The 18,504-nt window shown below is 38.4% G+C and overlaps 2 protein-coding genes across 16 annotated transcripts in view; one reads left to right on the top strand and one right to left on the bottom strand.

Moving 5' to 3' along the window:
* CDPF1 (cysteine rich DPF motif domain containing 1) overlaps window positions 1-15,554 on the top strand; it is a 29,435-nt gene extending 13,881 nt beyond the window's left edge. For all 5 annotated transcript variants that reach the window (XM_075760646.1, XM_075760656.1, XM_010310845.2 and 2 more), the window contains one exon: window positions 5,521-15,554. In XM_075760646.1, the coding sequence (XP_075616761.1) occupies window positions 5,521-5,670 (150 nt within the window). In that variant the 3' untranslated portion in view covers window positions 5,671-15,554. The remainder of the gene's footprint in view (window positions 1-5,520) is intronic.
* Window positions 9,406-18,504, bottom strand: part of PPARA (peroxisome proliferator activated receptor alpha) — a 44,729-nt gene continuing 35,630 nt past the window's right edge. For all 11 annotated transcript variants that reach the window (XM_075760571.1, XM_075760592.1, XM_075760577.1 and 8 more), the window contains one exon: window positions 9,406-17,712. In XM_075760571.1, coding sequence (XP_075616686.1) covers window positions 17,465-17,712 — 248 coding nt within the window. In that variant the 3' untranslated portion in view covers window positions 9,406-17,464. The remainder of the gene's footprint in view (window positions 17,713-18,504) is intronic.

Raw genomic sequence — 18,504 nt, 5'->3', positions numbered from 1 at the left:
GTTGTGCAATTCTGTGATAGCTCTCTGAAGAAGAATAAATTTGAATAGCAGCTGGTAGGCAACCTTAAAGCTATGAAATCTGAGTGCGGTCCAGAAAGGTGGTGTAAAATTACAGTTGTCTTAATTCCTTCTCCTCAGTGCAGAACTAGTCCCTTTGTTTGCTGTGAGTTCAAAGCAAAAATGAAGACAAGTTATTGCACAATTATCAGTGTCTGGAGGCTGTACTGTGCTTCTTTGAGAAAAGTTAGGTTCCACTTCTTTCCCTCAGCAAGCCAGTTCTGTGGTTGAAAGAGACTTGGGACTCATGCAGTAGTCAGGACTCATGCATGATTCAACCCAGGCGTAGACATCACCTGCTTGTTCACACAGACAACAGCATGTCTTTGTTATACCAGACACCATTGCCCTAGTAGCAGCCAGATCCCAGCCTTCTCTTTCAAAGCAGTCTTTTGCTATCCTAACGTAACGTGCTTAACTCTAGAGTGCAGCTAACAGCATGTGTGAGAGCACACCTTGCTCTTAAGTGTCGTCTTTAGCAGTTTTCAAATTCAACCTTTTCAGCCCATTCTCTAATTGCAGTGGTTTGGTTAGGGGCCAGCTCCAGTGACATCATCCTTACTGAGAGTAGCTAGTAGCAGGAGTTTTAAACTAACTAACCTGTTAAAGATGTTGTGAAGATGTAGAAGTTTTTTTTGTCATGATGTTTGGTGGCCAGTTACAGTTCTGGTGGGTCACACCTCTGGCCTCCTTAGAGCATGAGATGAGATAATCTGGGCAACTGAGACAGCTCATATGGCAATGCCAGACAGTTTCTGTGTGGAGGCTTGAGGAAATTCTCTTGAGCAAAACAAAGGGTCAAATTACACTGACAAAATTTAGAGGGTTGGACAGACACGGCCAAAAGGAAATTGGCACACTTGGACAAGTTTAGTTTGACTTGCAGGGACTTAGCACCAAGGATGGATTTGGTCCACTGTCCTAAGAGGAGTGTGCATCAACACCTTTCTCCTGATTAGGTTTGTTTCCTATTTCTGAAGTCTCTTCTGTCATTTAAATGAATGAAAAATCACCAAAAGGTCAGACTAGAGATTGCAACACACACACACACACACACACACCCCCCACCTTTCTGGAGCTACCCGAGGCCTACATGGGAGTCAGATGAAATGCCAGTGCTCTCTGGTTATGTCTTTGATAGCTGGGCTCAAGTTTCCAGAGCCGAGTAGCTCAAGGCAGTTGTGTGGAGGCAAAGCTCACATGTGAGCCAGATCTTCCTAGTGACAAGGTCCCTGTCTTGGCTGGTAGTTGACACAATCCCACGCACAGCCAGAGGAAGAGGGAAGTGCAGCTAGTCAGATAGTTTGGGCTTACGAGCTTGATTCCTGCCCTGACATGTCAGGTTTATTTCTCCTTTTTAACAGCAGAGGATTAGCAACTCAGGCACATTTTGGGCAAACTTGAGCACATTTAGCTATTTTCATTCCCAGGTGAAATGTCTTGAATTTATGAAGGAGTCAACGGGCATTTCCAAGTCTGGCAGTTAAATCTGGCAGAAATACAGAGTTTCAGCCTCAGTATCTTTCACAGTGTGTGTTTCTGAATGATGGTGGGCCTTTTCCTTTTAAAAGATTTAATAATTGTTTCAGTTAATCTAGGGCATAACAATATCACAGGATATTAGCAGTAAGCTAATAGAAGCCTTTTCTAATCTTTTTTGACATTTCTGCCTTTTTCAGCTATTGTGGAAATATGTCAATCATTTACTTGTTGTTATCTGAGTCTTCAAGATTCCCCTGATGGTATCACTCAAAGCAAAACCTTGATTGTAAATAATGGAGAATAAATTTCTTACCAAACTGGCCAGGCCAGATAGTGAATCACATGTATGACTATGGTTTCAAAATGTATTTAGCAATACTGCTAAGGTAACATTGAAAGAGATGATAATTAGTGCTTTAAACACCTACACTACAAAGTAGGTAAACACATACTATTCCTCTTTCATGTAGGGAAAATTAAAAGTCCAGAGAAGTAAAAACTTATCCAAGGCAGCAGAGAGAGCCAAAGTTAAGATAACATCTCTGTGGATTGATTTAGGTTCCTGCTTGTGCTTGACCCAAGTAGATCAACTCAGCCCTACACCAAGTGTTTCCATAATATTATAACATAAGAATAGAAGCTGAAGAAAATCATGCTTTCTTGGGTCTCTTTGGCAAAGGACCTGGACCAATTTGATGGAAAGTTTTCAGCAACAGGTTGCTTTCATTCTTCTGTTAATTCAAAATAGTGCTATAACTAACCTGTGGCAAAATTAAGACTTCTGATCTTAGATTTTGCAAAGGGATTGGATTTAATTTGCTGGCTTTTGTATCTAAGGAGGCTTAGACACAGATCAGATTTTAGGCTTTTCATAAGACAGTCCATACTAGCTGAAGTGTATTTCCTTATAGTGGCTATGCCAAGGAAAGTCAAGACTTAGCAACTGTGCTGTATAATGCTTATAAACTCACTTCTTCAAGTATTCTCTTAAGTCTCACTCAGTTAATTTACTCCAGTCAGCTTGCAGCGTGCATCACCCTACCAAACCAATTTTTAGCACACTATATTTGTGGTCCAACCAAAAATAATTCCAATGATTTTCCGTAACATCTTAAAACATACAAAACGCCACAAAAAGGAAGATAATAAAAATGCTTTTAAAAGTCCTTGGAAAGGTTGAGTGCCCTGCTCCCTGTTTTCCTTTCAGGAGAGGGGAGAGGAAATTACATAATCTGACCATATTAGTCATTTAAAACAGTTATTTCTTTTTTTATTGCAACACTTACTAAACATAGGAGAAGAAAAGAGGTGGCTTTTGGAGAAGAAAGGAAGAAAAGGTACAAGTTTCATCCCTTACTGCTCACCACAGCAGAAGCTGACTAAACACTGACCTTGGACATGGTCGTAGGCATTAAGTGATAAATGTAATACTACAGCTACTTTCCACTCAGCTTCCAGTCACGCGAGGTCAATCCTGGACATTGTTAGGCAGAACCTTTCCTTTACATAGAGTTTCCTTTACAAGTGTGGTAAAGATAATATCCCTGTATGTATTACTTTCAGACACGATCCGTGTGAAAACAGAAATAAACTCTGGCAGTATGCTTTGGCAGCTCTGTTTTGCCTGAATTTGACTATTAAGTTTGAAATTGAAATTGGCCTCTCCTGCCTTGGCCATTGAAGAGATAAAACATATTAAGGAATTTTCTGATTAAACCCAGAACCCTGTCGGGATAATGGTCAAAGAAGGGCTTGACTAAACATAAGAAGTGTAACTTGTAGGGCTTTAAAACAAGAGCTAGGCTGAATAATCCCACAACAGAGAGGAGGACTAAGGGTATGTGGACCCAGCGCTCAGATGTGCAGTTGTTCGTAATTGGTGTAAGTCCCATTGACCAAAATCACCAAAAGTTGTCAACTCATTTCAGCTAAAAGAATGCAAGTTGAGCACTTGTGTATCTGTGAGGAGCTATGTCTTAACATTGGAGTTCCCCATCTGCAGAACGGGGGAAAAGCCTCTGCCCTCCTCTGCCTTTGTCCAGCAGCAGCCTGTGGTGCAATGTCCGTCACTGTGGAGCCATGAACTTAACCTGGAGGCGTGGGGGAGCTGCGGTGGGGGGGGGAAGAGCTCTGTGCCATTTTGCAATACAAACGAGAATAGCAGGGCAAACTTAAACTCTAATCTTCCATTTTTAATTGGCAGCTTAAAGTATTAAGGATACCAAGAGACAAAAAACAATAGGCTCTGGGGGTTGTGCAACTGAAATCCAGTTTCAGGGCCTTGCAGAGACCGAGGCCTCACACTAGCTCCAAATATGGAGGAGCCTGGCAGGCAGCGCAGGAAAGGACAATAGATGAAGAGAAGTTGTTCCTTGGGCTTGAAAGTCACGCAGAGGCAGGCCAATTGTGATTCTGATATAATCGTCTGCTGAATCTGCCGCTGAAGTCCAGATAGTGACATGGGAAACAAAAGCGAGAACAGGAACACAGAAATATCCAAGCCCCCAGAGAAAGGCCAGTCACAAATGACCACGGCAAGAGGAAAATTTTGCTATTTAGGTAAAATGAATCGAATCCATTACTCCCAAAAAGAAGTCCTGATCCATCTGAACTGATGTCTTTATTCATGCTTAAATCCCCAAGAATAATCCATCAGCAACACCAGCTCCAGCTTACCCATTAAATCCTATTTGGAATTTAGTGATCAGCATGCCAGGAGAACCATGGGCTTCAGTCTCGCTGCAGGGCAAAGGAATAATACATTAATAAGCTTCTCTTCCAGTTGTCCAAACTCTGTACTGCAAATAGATTGAAATACTCCATCAGTTTTACTTCTTCATAGTCAATAACTAACATCTGGTTAGAGCTAACTGAGTGAAAAATAAATACTGGGTCTGTAACACTTATTAACTGAATCAACTGTGAACAAAATGTCAGATCATAGTGTCATTCCATTTCAGGAGCAAGGGAAGTACCTTCTTTGCGCACAACAGCTTTTATACTTTGCCATCAAGAATTCAGAGAAGAGACATCAGTTCAACCTTTAGTACCGTGTGTGTTTTTAGTTTTTAATCAGCAAGTAAATTTATTCAAGGTAAAGGTGGTTAAATGGATGAAATCTCAGTTGAATTGTCGCAGCTGAATTCAATTCTTTTAGCTATTCTGGTTATTGGACAGGTCTGATATTGATATAATATTTATACTTTTTAGTATTGTCTTAGGACAATACAAACATACAGATTAATAGAAAGAAGAGTAGTTTTTTCGGGGAGTTATGGAAAAAGATGCAGCTAAAGTCTGTGAAGACCCTACAGCCCCTGGCCAACATTCTTTGTGCTTGTGTTGGCCTTTAGGCTGTTTTTGTGGAGATTCGTGAGGAAGAGCATTCTGAGACTTCAAGTCTTACATGCCAGTGCAGGAACTTGCAAGATCCTCCCAGGAGGGAGAAATCTTCATGAGCTAAATGAAGATTTAGCTTTAAAGAAAACTTTGCTATTTAGGTAAAACCCATGGAATCCATTACACCCAGGAAGATGTCTTGATCCATCCATGCTCATGCCCTTATTCATGTTTAACTCTGCAAGAACAATCCATCAGCAACGCCAGCTCCAGCTTACCCATTAAATCCTGTTTGGAATTTAGCGATCACACCAGGAGAACCATGAATAATGCTTGAAGGACCAGCCAATTGTAAGGAAATGTGTTACTGTTCTGTGTAGCAGGGAGCTGATGAAGGTCACTTCTTTAAAAGGAGCAACATGGTAGTTGATTTGGTTAGTGATTGTTACAGACCCGGTTTTTATTTTTCATCCAGTTAGCTCTAACCAGATGTTAGAATTATTGAACGGGAAGAAGCAAAATTGCTGGAATATTTTAATAATTTAATTTAGAAGAATTCTAAATATAAATGTGGTTTAATGAGACGGGAATTTAAGCAGTTCCATTTTGTGTGTCCTGCTAATAATGTTATTTTCTTCACAGGACTGTAGCCTGTTCTACTCCAAAAGGTTCTGCCTTCCCTGTGTGAATGAAAACCTAGCGGCCTTTCCTTTGGAAATACAAGAAGATATGGATAAAAGGAAGCCCCAACAAAAATCCTTCCCCTGTAAAAAAAGGAATACAAGAACATAAATACTGAAGGACCAAGAGAGACAGTTCTTTGGCTGGGGTTTCTCGTCTCTCCTTTTGGAGACCATCAGGTTGCTCCTTTTAAAGAGGTGACCTTCCTCAGTTCACTACTACAGAACACAGTAACACATTTCCTTATTACTGGCTTGGCTTCAAACATCATCATGCAACGACTGCAGTGCCAGCAGTATGGCCTTAAGGTGTCGAAGAGCCAGAAAGAAAGGCAGATAAGCCTGCTGTCACCACATAAAAACCACATAGTAAAAAAACCTAAACAGTGTATAGAATAGGAACCACGTCCAAATTTTCACATTTGTAATTTTCATGTTTTGTGTTGTTATTTGACACTCCTACAGTGTTGTGAAAATCCGAGACAGATTTATCCAGCTTAATTCAGTATACATCCAAGAAAGTCAGTATACACCAATTGTTAACCTGGCAGTGCTGCCCTGATAAGGCTACAGTACGCAGGGAATTTGAAGCTTTATTTTAAAGTCTAAAATAAAACTATTATGAGAAAATGTCACAGATACCCATAGAAATACCTAGATTCTTCAAGATTATAATCTCAATACTATCACAGCATTTAGACTTCTGAAAGTAGGTGCTTTTACAATAAAATAATAATAATAATATAATTTAAAAAATTAAAATAAAATAAAATAATACTTACCAGTCACTTGCATTTGCAGTCACTTTCCACTCAATCTTCCAGTTTCACTTAGTCTTTCACTCTCACATGAGTTAATCTGGAAATAGAAAAGTTCAGTTAATAAGCTCAATTCTTTCCTGAACTAGGCAATTAAACTACATCTAGAAAAGGAATTTCAGAAACAGTTTCAGTCAAAAAAGGGTAAAAAATTGTTAGGGAATCAGCACTTTAGCTCAAAAATTAGCTTCACAATTATCTGTGTTGACTTTGTTTTAGTTACAAGGAAGATTTAGGTGGCATCTGTATCAAGCCACTTAGTCGTACACATTAAGGATATGTGTAAGAGGCTCCCTAATCACCAGATCACATTATTTACTCAAGCTTGTGTTGGTCATTGGTTCAGAACCAATGCCTTGGTTAACATCTCCTCCTTTCTCAGCTCTTTCATCCATACCATTTGTTGTATGTCAACATCTAAACTTGATCATTTTAGTAGAATGAACCATGTGTCTGTTAAAAGAAATCAACGTTATTTCAATGAGTTATTTTTAATTCTTTAGGAAGTTTGAGTGTCTTAAAAATCTTTCTTTTTTCTATACTTAGTGTGTTGGTATCCTCTCTTGGGGACTGCAATTTCTTGCAGTTACTAGAAGAGCAATAGTGGACCTATTAGTACCCTTTTCAAGCTCTAGGTGCTTTAAGACATAAAATGCCTATACATCTTTAATTGTGGGAAAAAAGCTACATGTTAGAAGTCCACATTTCAGATTCCTTTCTGCAGTAACAAGAGACTACGTTTTCAAAGAAATTGATGCATTGAGCGAGCGGCTGCCTAGTGCTTAGTTATTGGCTGGGGTTAAACCACAACAACTTATTTAGAATGGATGGCATTAGATTCCAGTTTCATGTTAGACCACACACACACTTTAAAAACTGTAGTGTCTGCTCTGCACAAATAACAGAGGGATATGCTAAAAACCAGAGCTGTAACAAGAGTGAGAGATGCTAGAAAGAGAATCACAGCGCTTTTCCATCTTAAAATTGTAGTCGTTATAATCAAACTGACAAAAAGCAACATTGTTATGTGAGATCAGAGTCTGTGTTTATACCAGCAAATGTCTTTCTAAACCATTTTATTTCCTGTATTTCATGATGTTTGCGACAGGTTGTATCTTAACTTGTAGTAAAGTTGAAAACCTACTTGAAAGTAGGTTTTAGAAGCCTGGCTAGCGCAGTTCTATATCTAAATGAGAATGTGCCTTTGGGCTGTCTGACATGGAGGCCCGTCTTGGCTCTGGGAGATGAATCCACCTATGTGCTGGGAAGGATATAGTGTCTCTGAGCTGTTCTCCCTCCTCTTCAACCTCCTCTGTGCCCTTTAAGAAAAATGCAGTTAAAACTCATTTATTCATAATTGTTATCTTTACTGTCATGATATGATAAAGGAATCATTCCAAGCCCTCAGAAATGACCCTACCTTTAAGTACTTATGAAGCTGAACCGGAGGGGGAGTAGACTCACTATTAAGAGGGAGCAGAATCTGTAACTACAGGATTTTTCATTTGGCCTGATACAGCTCATTTCTTTATCTTGAGTACAACAGGAAAAAGCCAAGTTAAGGATACCTGTGCTTCACAGTTACCTGGTTATGCATATCTTTTAGGTGAAGAAAAGCATACTTCCAGCAAGTACCACAAAGTGGTTCCATAGCCTGGGGTCTGCAGATCGGTTCTGTCATCACTGGTGCGTGGTCTTGGGAAAGGCGGCTGACCTACCTGCAATTTAGTATTTCCTGCAATGACAAAGGATCATTATCTGCACCCAGCTGTTAAAACGTGTATTCTACATTCTCCTATTCCCATTGAAGATGGGCGTTATGGTCTCTGTATCAATGTTTTTGAGATATATGTGATCTCACAGACCAAATGCCATCATGTCGAAACTTACCAGGTATGAGGCCTACTCTTCCAGATACTCGAAGCCTTTGCACTTTGGTTCCAACAGGTTTCGCGAGTACTTTCTGTGGCTCAGAATCAGGCCCTCAATGCTTCTGAGCACAGCTGATGAAGAAATCTAATTCTTTACCCTTGGCTGTAATTTTTCTTCAGCACTCTTTCACCAGCTTAATAAATCCCCAGGTTCTTGAAGGAAAACAATTATATGTGACATATCCTGCCCACTGATTTAATTGAAACCATGCTCATCGAATTAGTCAGTATGCCGCACTTCATGTAGAAGTGCATTCAGTGCTTGTTGAATTCAACAAGTGTCTCAAGTTGGTCGTACAGGCAATGAGAATGGAAGGACACAGCAGGACCTCGGGCCAGCAGACAAACTGATGAAATATACATAAATATATATTACATATGCAATATATAGATTGTATGTTACACACGTTCTTAATTTAAAAGGTGTGTCTAACAGTTAATCTGTAAGCATCAGCACTTTAAAGATGCTTCAAATATCATTCTGCCTTTAAAAGATCCTTGCCGTACACACATCTTATTATGGAGTAAACATACTTAATACATTTTGTTAACAGATATTTGATGCTAACCCAAAAAAATCTGGGCACCAATCCCAGCAAGGTTGCTTATCCACTCTTGTTCACTACTAAAATCAGCATGATTACTCCCTGGTATAAAGTTAAGCAGCTAAGTGTTCTCTGAAGCAAGGCCATATATACCAAATTAAGGCAAATCAGGTTAAGGCAAAATCATTCAAGTTCTTAATTAGAGTAGAGCAGCACAAAACACACGTTGACGCCACTGGCGCTATCGCGGAAGGCTTCACCAGGTGTGCCACCACTTGCAGTCCCCAGGTCCCGATTCTGCAAACATTTACAGAAGCTATCATCCGTTGAGATTGTAAGTGGTTGTACAAGGGCGCAGGACAGAACTACTCTCGTGTACATAAACGTTACTCATGTGTGCATGGTCAGTGAATGAGGGACTTGGTTAAGACTTGGCAGCTGCTTTGGATAGCATACAAGAGGCAGCCAGCAGAGGGTTACAAGTGTGTCTCAAAACCATGACGTTACAGTGAATTACTTTCCTGGAAATAAAAGATCAACCCAAGTCATTAAATTCACTTTTAAAAATACTTTATTTTTTAAAAACCATTAAGGCAGAACCATATTTCAAATTAATTGTGTTTACATTCAATGTGAAAGGATGACTTTTTTTTTAAAGCACATAGGTTCCTACCAGTCTCATTACAAACACTATGAATTCAACCTCTTACTTTGAAAGGGGATGGGGGGAAAAAAATCAGAATGTAAAAAAGACAACAAACATTAAGTTCAAGTTTTTTCATCCTAGATCAGTAGGCTGGTAACATTTGAGAATCCATCATCTTATTTAGCTATACGTAATTTTTACATTCACGAGTGCAAGAGACTGTCTTTCCTATAAATCCCTGTAAGACCAGGGCTTCCGTTCTTTCTTGAAAATGTCATTTGCATTGTTCTGACAGAAAGAAACTTGGGAACTTGGCTTGAATTAGTGGTATTTTACTGGGAAACAAGCATTCCATGAGAATTAGGTTTGGCTACTCCCTGCAAGAAATGTCTGCCCTTTGTAAGTTCCATATTCTCTGTAATAAAACATACCCAAAACCTCCTAAAAACACAGGTAACTGGAACAATGATCTGTTGGGTTGTTTTTTTTTTTCTCTTTAATATTGCTATCTTGATTTAATTAAACACTTGTTAGCTCTAGTGATTAGGGTTTGGCAGCGTTAACAAAAAAATGTGCTCTTTTTGTGCCATATCAGATAACAGACAATTTAAGACGTGATAAAGGGTTTTAACATCATGATGTAATTAAACTCTTGTGTTACATTCCTAAAGAAAATTCAGAGCAATTGTCTGTAAAAGCTGTGAAATAGCAGGAGCAATATGAAATGCAGCTCATCCGAGAAGCTGATAAAACAGCCTTTGTCAAACAGTTAAGAGGGGTGTTCTTGTTAAAAATCCATAGTATTAAAACTTTGATTAGATTTGTTATTACTAAAGAAATAACTAAAGCCATAAATGTTCTTCCACTCCTGAAACCAGAAGAAACTGAGATAGAGCCATGGCTTCACATGGCTTCACCTATCCCACAGGATTCATTTCCCAGGGGAGAGGGATGGATAACTGGATCAGGAGCAGCTCCCTCCCGCTGTCTGCACAACGTGCCGGGGCAGAACAGCGGCAGCCTGCGCCGGGCCCGCCTGCCGAAGGGCGCTGCTGGCAAGTGCTCGCAGATAGGTACCCGGCTGAATACGCACACAGCACCGCCAACAACTGTTACTCGCAGGAGGGCAAAGGCACTATGTCTCCGTGAAGGCAACCCTACGCTACCGTGTGGCAGAAGATACCTGGAGTATCCCAACGAGCCAGAGGTAACAATGGGTGGATTTGAAGAGCACTCGACCTGGTCATTTGCATATGAATCATCCAGCAGAAGATGTGCAGAACCTTCTTACAGTTCCTGTTGCACATCACCAACAGATTCTGAATGATTATACTGCACCCCTAGCCGTAGCAGTAGAATGCAGTATGTGCACGTTGCCAGTATTTTGGTTAGTTAATATTTTCCCATACCGACAATTTTTTGTTTTCTTTCAAGTGTGAAAACTGCCATGAACCTTCTTGGGCTGACCACAAGGCTGGTGTCTTTTCCACAGTCGGGATTAAAGTACCTGCGTATCCAACCTGAGAAAACAGACCAAAATGCTTACAGACAACTCAAGTACCTTATGCCTCACCTTGCAGTCCTTATTTAAGGCCCAGCCTGCAATCAGATTAATCTCTTTTGTGCATGCAGTCAATCCCCTGGGCAGAGGCAACTCATCTGAAAGGGACGTCTTTGCAACAGGAGTTCTGTTTTGAAACATCCTTGCAATGGAATCTGACAAGATCGACTAACACAATAAAGGAGTTCAAGAAAAAAAACAAAACCAGCACAAAACAGCTTCAGAAGCTGAACAAGATTTTAAAAACCCCATAAGCACATTTGAGAAAGCAAGAGAGGAAATACCCTTACCCTAGGATGGGTTTAGTTACCAATGAATTTGTATCACATATTTACAATGTAAAGTCACATATCTTTTAGTACCATCTACAGGTTTGTTTTTTTCATTACTGCCTATGAAATTGAGAAAAGAAGTAGCTGTAGGTTACCACAAGAAAATCCAGTAGAGCTTTTACAAATACGACACAGACATCTTAGTAGACAACAATGTATGATGACACCGATCAAATGAAAATTTCAAGTTGCAGCAATTTGGGGAAAAAAGAATTATCTATTACAAATAAAATGCAGTAAGTATAAATCATTGCTGGAACGTTTGTAATGTACTGTGCTTGTACCAGATGCAAAATAAAAGGTACATCTTAAAAAGGTAAATTGTTGCTGTATCAGGAGTCAGCAGGAATGCTGTAGGCGCGGATTGTCACACATGAATCACAGGACACAGAATCCCTACGAACAGACTCTGAATTCATCTCTACGTAAAATCATAAAGGGAACACTCCTATACAAAAGCCAATAATGGCATTTCAACATTTTGTTTAGCACTGCCAAATTACCTATTTTAAAATACATCTATAAAAACTGCAGATCAACTCAGTGCAGGTAGCAGGAAATAATCCCAAATACACATTGTTATTTCTCATAAGCCACAAATCAGTTCCTCAGAAAATACCAGTAACGGAGTACTAACACAATCTAGCTCTTTTTAGCGCTCCCTTCAGACTTTTAAGGAAAACGAACTACTGTGCTGTAAAGATTAACATAGTTCTATAAACGATCTGTCATGTTGGTGAGCTTGAGTTAAAACATTCAAAATAGTAATTTGATTTTGGGATTACAGCTCTTCCTCACCTAGACTTACCTCTATTACAATTAAATAAAAGGAAGTCTGTGATTCTATGTGAAAATATATTTGAAAGTTTGGTTATAGTTGTCAACATGAAACACTGATAAGTTGCAGAATTTGTAATACTTCTTCACAAATGATACAGTAATAATGACCAGACAGGAATAAATAGCAGTTTGTCTTTGCCTTCAGGCCCATCATCCTTACCCATAAGAGTAAATCTTTCCTCACTGTACAAAAGGGTTCACAAGATAAAGTATGAAACAAATATTTAAATTAAATAATTTACATATTTTTCTTAAAGCACCTCTGTAATATAATTTAGTGAAAGTTTGTATCTTGCAATTATATTCTTGTATTTTACAAATCAAAACACGAAGAAATGGTATTACATTAAATTAAAAAAATCCCACAACATGTAACAATATCAATAATCTTAGATCAAACCCACATATAATTTAAATCTCTAGTAAAAGAAGGATAATAAAGCTGATCAAACCTAGATTAAAAAAAACCCCACAAACTATATGCAACTGCTTATCAAGAAAGCACTTGAGATATAGGCAAGCACCAGATATCACACTACACCTTACATTTCAACACTTACTAAAGGATCAGGGTTTTCAGGGAAGGACCATTGTTTGTAGGACCTTACGCTTAAGCAATATCAAACTAGCTGCAAATGCATTTGTTAAATGTAGTTGCAGATTTTCAACTAAGCAACAGGGATGCTTTTAAGGAAGGAGAGACAGAGCTGAAATTGTTCCTCTTCAGACACAGTACAGGCAGCTACAGTGTAATCTTCAACTGCTTACTAGAAATAATGAGGAAATTCAAATTTAATAGTATGTGACCCAGCTCTCGTGATGAATAAATCTCCCGAGTTTTAGCAGTTTGAATAAACAAACAAATGTTTAGATGCTTATTATAAGCTCTTTGATTTGCAAACTTGTGCTAGCTCTCTCATGAGAACGGACTTAGTGCAACTGCTGGTATTTCCTAAATCTGTGCGGGCCAGAAATAATGCAAAAATATGCTCTTTGGCAACACTTCAGCTTTCTAGCAGCTGGCTAGAACCAAAGCACAAAGGCACATGGAAATGGCGATTAAATAAAAAAAAGAAAATGTCTTCAAAGGCAAAGAAAGATTCCATTTCTGTGAGTGGAAGACATTCCTATCTCTTGTCTGTCAATTTGTGTTTAAAATAAAAGTGGGATTCTGAAACAGAATAACTGATTTTTTTTTTTTTTTTTTAATGCCAGTTGTGTGCTGTTACAATGAAGACAGTACACCTTTAAAGGAAATATTTAAGAAGGGGATAAAAATGAACATCAGATTTCCCTAACACTTCACACAAAACATTCCTTTTTTTTTTTCTTCCCCTTTGTCAAAGCACCGAGGGCATCCTAATAAATAAATAAAAAGACTCCAAACAACCCTCAAAAATTAGTAAGTTTGTTGAAAACTTAAGTCATACCATTATTTCCTAGTATTTTTCTCTGTCCATCTGTTGTCTCTTGTCATAAGCTGTTTGTGGGTACCTGGTTGCTAACTGGAGTTCTTCAGTGCTATGACAGTAAAATAATTTATGCTGATAAGACTTGGATCAAAACTATACCTAACAAGCCAGTAAATCCTTAATAAATTTTTAATCCTAAAATCTGATCATTTTATTTCCCCTCATAGAATGGATATTTTAAAATATCAGATGATCTGTACAAGGTGGAGATGCTGAAGGCTCCTCACTAATGGACCTCAAACTAGTTCAGATTCCAAACTTAAAAAAAAAACCCAAATGAACAAACAAAAAAAACCATAAATTGAATCACTTTGAAATCTAATTGGCAAAAATCTGCAGCATTCACCAACAGAAACAGCAAATGTACTCCGTTAAAAGTGTAATGTAGAAATTAAGAACTTAATTTGCCTATTAACACCGGGGAAGTGAATTGTCTGCCCTGTGTCATTCTTTGACGAGACTGTGGGTGTGTGCACAGTGCAGCAGTGTGGGCACGTTAACATCTTGTTCATATTTCTGTAATTCAGAGATGCGTTCTTTCCATTTTTTTTTTTCATTAAAAGTTTGAAGTTTAAAACAGAAATCAAACTTCAGTGTCCAAGAAACTAGTCAAAAAAATGCTTGCTGGCTTTCAAATAACAAAATAAAAATGGATCTGGAACTGGAAAAATGCAAATTATGCACTTTCCTAATGCCAATAATAGGAACCTGTTACAAGCAGCTGCTAATATAGCTAAACGTTATGCCTTCCACTAATTACGCTGTTTTCAATTCCTTATAGATTTGCTGAGAATTTAAATATTTATTATTAAATTTGCCATGTTTTTTAAAAGTTTCAGTAAAGTGTTTTAGCCACTTTTGAGAACAAGAGCAGGAAAAATAGTTTTTGTCCACACCGACTATGTCTGATTTTCCTGAGAAACTTCAGTACACTCAAACTATGGAACACAACTTTTTGAAATTTGCCCTTTGCAAAAAATCTGAGTTCTGGGGGGAAAAAACCAAACCATCAGCTTATACTTTTTTGAGAAGATAAACTTAAAACAGTTGGCTATTAGAGTTTCAGTATGCCATCACAGAATGGCTGATATTTTGAACATTTTTTTGAGTAAGCAATATTACATACCAATTATTTCAATGCTCAATGTCTTATGCTTAAACCCCACCGTTCCTTAGTGAAACGTGGCTGACTGGAAGAATAAAGCAGCATCATTGCTAAAATCCTCTTGTTATTTCTGAGGGCATGCTACGTACTGTTGTAAGACACAAAAGACAACCCATTCCACATCTGCCGTTTCCTGTCAAGACCAACAATCTTCTCTTACTGAAGTGTTAGGAGTAGCTGTAACGTAAGGCCTATTCTTCCTGTTGCTGACTGGTGACAGGGAAGGGGAGAAAGTTTTGCGCACTTGCATTTACTGTTTCTATCCTGCCCTAGATGGTCACCAAATTTGAGGCCTATGCTTCAATATTTTACACTAAATATATCTGACGCTAAACCATCGCCTGGATAAATACCAGATTGCTTTTTAACCTGTGATTTATCCAGTGCCTAGCCATGCCAGCGGGTCTGTAAAGAAACAAGCTTGTGGCTAAAATAAGAATCATAGTGTGATGTTCTCACTTTATCGATCTTACGTAATTCTTGCAGTGAAGGTTTAAGATTCTGATGTCTTCAAACACGCTACAATAAAACAAGTACAAAGTGTCCGCCTGTGCCACTGAAAGCTTGACTGTTGTGAAAATGCTAAGATTGGTTCCTGAGATCTTTCTGTTATGAAACAAATATTAAAATAAGGAAATAATAATGTGAAGTTACCATATTAAAACAAACAAACAAACAAACAAAAAGACCAAAAGAAAAAGAAATAGCACAGTGTCTTGCATGCAGCTAGCACTTTTGTGTAGTACTCTCTGATAAAGGACCTTGTAAAATAACAAAGTCAAGCGGTTTCCTTATGGCTTATTTTGCATGAGGAATAAGTACTACTGTAAAATCAGAGTTTGCTCTCAGGAACATGATAAACTTTTACTCTCAATTGTGCTTGCTTTCATAATATTACACAATCGACGCCTACAAACACTGTTCTTGGTAATACCATCACCTTATCCACTATGGCTGTATGGACAAGGACAAAATTTGGTGAAATAATCTAGCTAATACTTCTATCAACAAGGTCTAAGAAGTAATAGAAAGAATGTGGATAATTGGAAAACAACGAAACAGTCTACTCATCAGAAAAGTAAACAGGTCCAAACAACTCTATACTGCCAAGATACTCGTCAAGAAAGAAGGTGCCTTTCCTATACAATCATTTCGTCAGAATAAGCTGTCACTGCACTAGAATGCTGCGCAGCTGAAATTCTTTTTACTGGGGTAGGATCAGATTTTTCAGTCTCTCCAAAACTCTTGCTGATTCCAAATAGTATTTTTTAAGTTAAAACCCCATCTTGAGCTATTACAAGTTCTCCAAAATACACATGGTATGATACAGTTTTCCTCAGGGACATTTACTTATTTCCTTAAAACACTTTTCAAAAAAGAGTTCCATTGCTTTATCACATTTACTCTTAAAGAAACACCTGAATGGAGCTTTTCTGCTCTATTTTAGATAACTCTTCAGATTTTATTTCATTTCATAAAAGAACCATCTTTTAAACATGCTAATCCTAAGGTATACCAATGCAGCAGCAGATCAAAGGTCTTTCAAATATTTTGTAAGTGTATGTACACTAATATCCAGCCATTTGATACACCGAGACTGACTGCTGTAAGAAAGAGTATTAGTTGGTTTTCAGTGATTACGATTAGCCAAAAGTGCATAATCTCTATGATTGTGCATATATGTGGAGAGAATTTGCTGAATTTGTTACATTAATTCCAAAATTACTAAGCCAAGAGGAAATACAATTTTGTTCATTTCTGTTACTTAACATTCGGATTTATGTATTCCTTACCATCTTCAAATTTCCAAATAAAAGAACCATTGTAAGTGTCCTGGTTTTGGCTGGGATAGTTATTTTCTTCCTAGCAGCTGGTATAGTGCTGTGTTTTGGATTTAGGATGAGAACAATGTTGATAGCAACAACTAAAACATCAGCGTGTTAAGTAGTGCTTACACTAAGTCAAGGACATTTCCGCTTCTCATGCTCCACCACTGAGGAGGCTGGAGATGCACAAGGAGCTGGGAGGGGACACAGCCAGGACAGCTGACCCCAACTGACCAAAGGGATATTCCATACCATATGACGTCATGCTCAGCATATAACTGGGGCAGTTGGCTGGGTGGGGCATTGCTGTTAGGGGACAGGCTGGGCATTGGGCAGCAGGTGGTGAGCAATTGCATTGTGTATCACCTGTCTTGTATATTCTATTATTATTTCCTCTTTCTTTGCTGTCCTATTAAATTGTCTTTATCTCAACCCAGGAGTTTTATTTTCCTTGATTCTCTCCCCCATCCCACTGGGATGGTGCAGGGAGCGTGAGCAAAGGGCTGTGTGGTGTTTAGCTGCCTGCCAGGTTAAACCACAACAGTAAGACACTTCATGAGCAGTATGATCAGTATTTTTCTGCAGAACTCTTTCAAAAGAAGACAAAAGATCCCAAACCAAAAGAAGTGTAACAGTCCAGTTACCTAGTTTTTTGATTTTTCATGCTCTGGACTGAATGAACAGCAGATAACTGTGCAAGTAGTTTTGCTCCCACGTCTTATTAGTATTGCTCTTGTCTTTAAATATTGTGGAAAAACCACTAAAAATCCTTAATACATATCCCTGTAGATTTCCTGTAGTAAAGGGTGTAAATGTGCATCAGATTCAGTCTTCTTAATTATCTGAACAAGTTGAGCATGCTCTGTGACAAGTTGTCGGAGGTCAGCCATTTTTTGGAGAAGTTTCGGGAAGAGGAAGATGTCATCAGGATGGTTGGTTTGCAAGTGAAGTTTCAGTACGTGCACAATGCTCTCCTGCATTTTTTCAATGTGTCCTACATTTACAAGACCAGGACGATCTGTTCTCAAAACAAACAAAAGAATACATGTCATAATTTTATAATTATTCTTTAAAGTAAGCTACGTTAGAGATCCTATATTGTAGGCTACTGTGTATATTCACATTATACACTGAGCGCAGTAAGGCTCAAAATGGATCTTTAAAAAAAAAAGAAAATAAGGAAAAAAAAAAAAAGAATAAAGTAGTCTTCCTTATCCCTTTGGCCAAAGTTTTTTCAAAGCCCACAGTCATCGAGGAGAGATTTCATACTACTGTATACAACCTGTGCTACAAAACAAAAAAAACGCACCATCCTCTCACCCCCAAAACCAGCAGAAGCATCCAGCCTAGAAATCCAGTTCTATATTCTGTATGTTCTGATAACAGAATTCAAACAGTAAGGATGGAAAAAAAAAAGCATGGCTACCTGTAGAGAGTTCTTGAATTTTGGTGGCAAGACATAAGTAACAGGCTTTCATTTTTGGTTCCCATATGTATATTACCACAAGTTATTGACAGGATGTAGGGAAGCACCTATTAAAGATGTTTCATACTTTCTAGTAGATGATCCCATTTTCAGTTACCTACAGTCCTGTAATACCTGCTGTCTCCAGATCAAACTTCTCTGTAAGAAGTCTGGGAAAACAGACTAAATATGTTTCTTGAAAACTTAAGCTAGTTCCAAGGAGAAGGATAGAGGGAAAACCAAAATGAACAAAAAAAAAAAACCCCAAAACCCCCAACATTTTGCCTGCAACTCTCTTGACTCTCTTGACTTTGAAAACATCAAAATACCAATGTATTGTGCAAA

The sequence above is a fragment of the Balearica regulorum genome, chromosome 1, assembly GCF_011004875.1.
Source record: "Balearica regulorum gibbericeps isolate bBalReg1 chromosome 1, bBalReg1.pri, whole genome shotgun sequence".
Taxonomy (NCBI): Eukaryota; Metazoa; Chordata; class Aves; order Gruiformes; family Gruidae; genus Balearica; species Balearica regulorum.
This window is presented reverse-complemented; position numbering and strand designations above follow the sequence as displayed.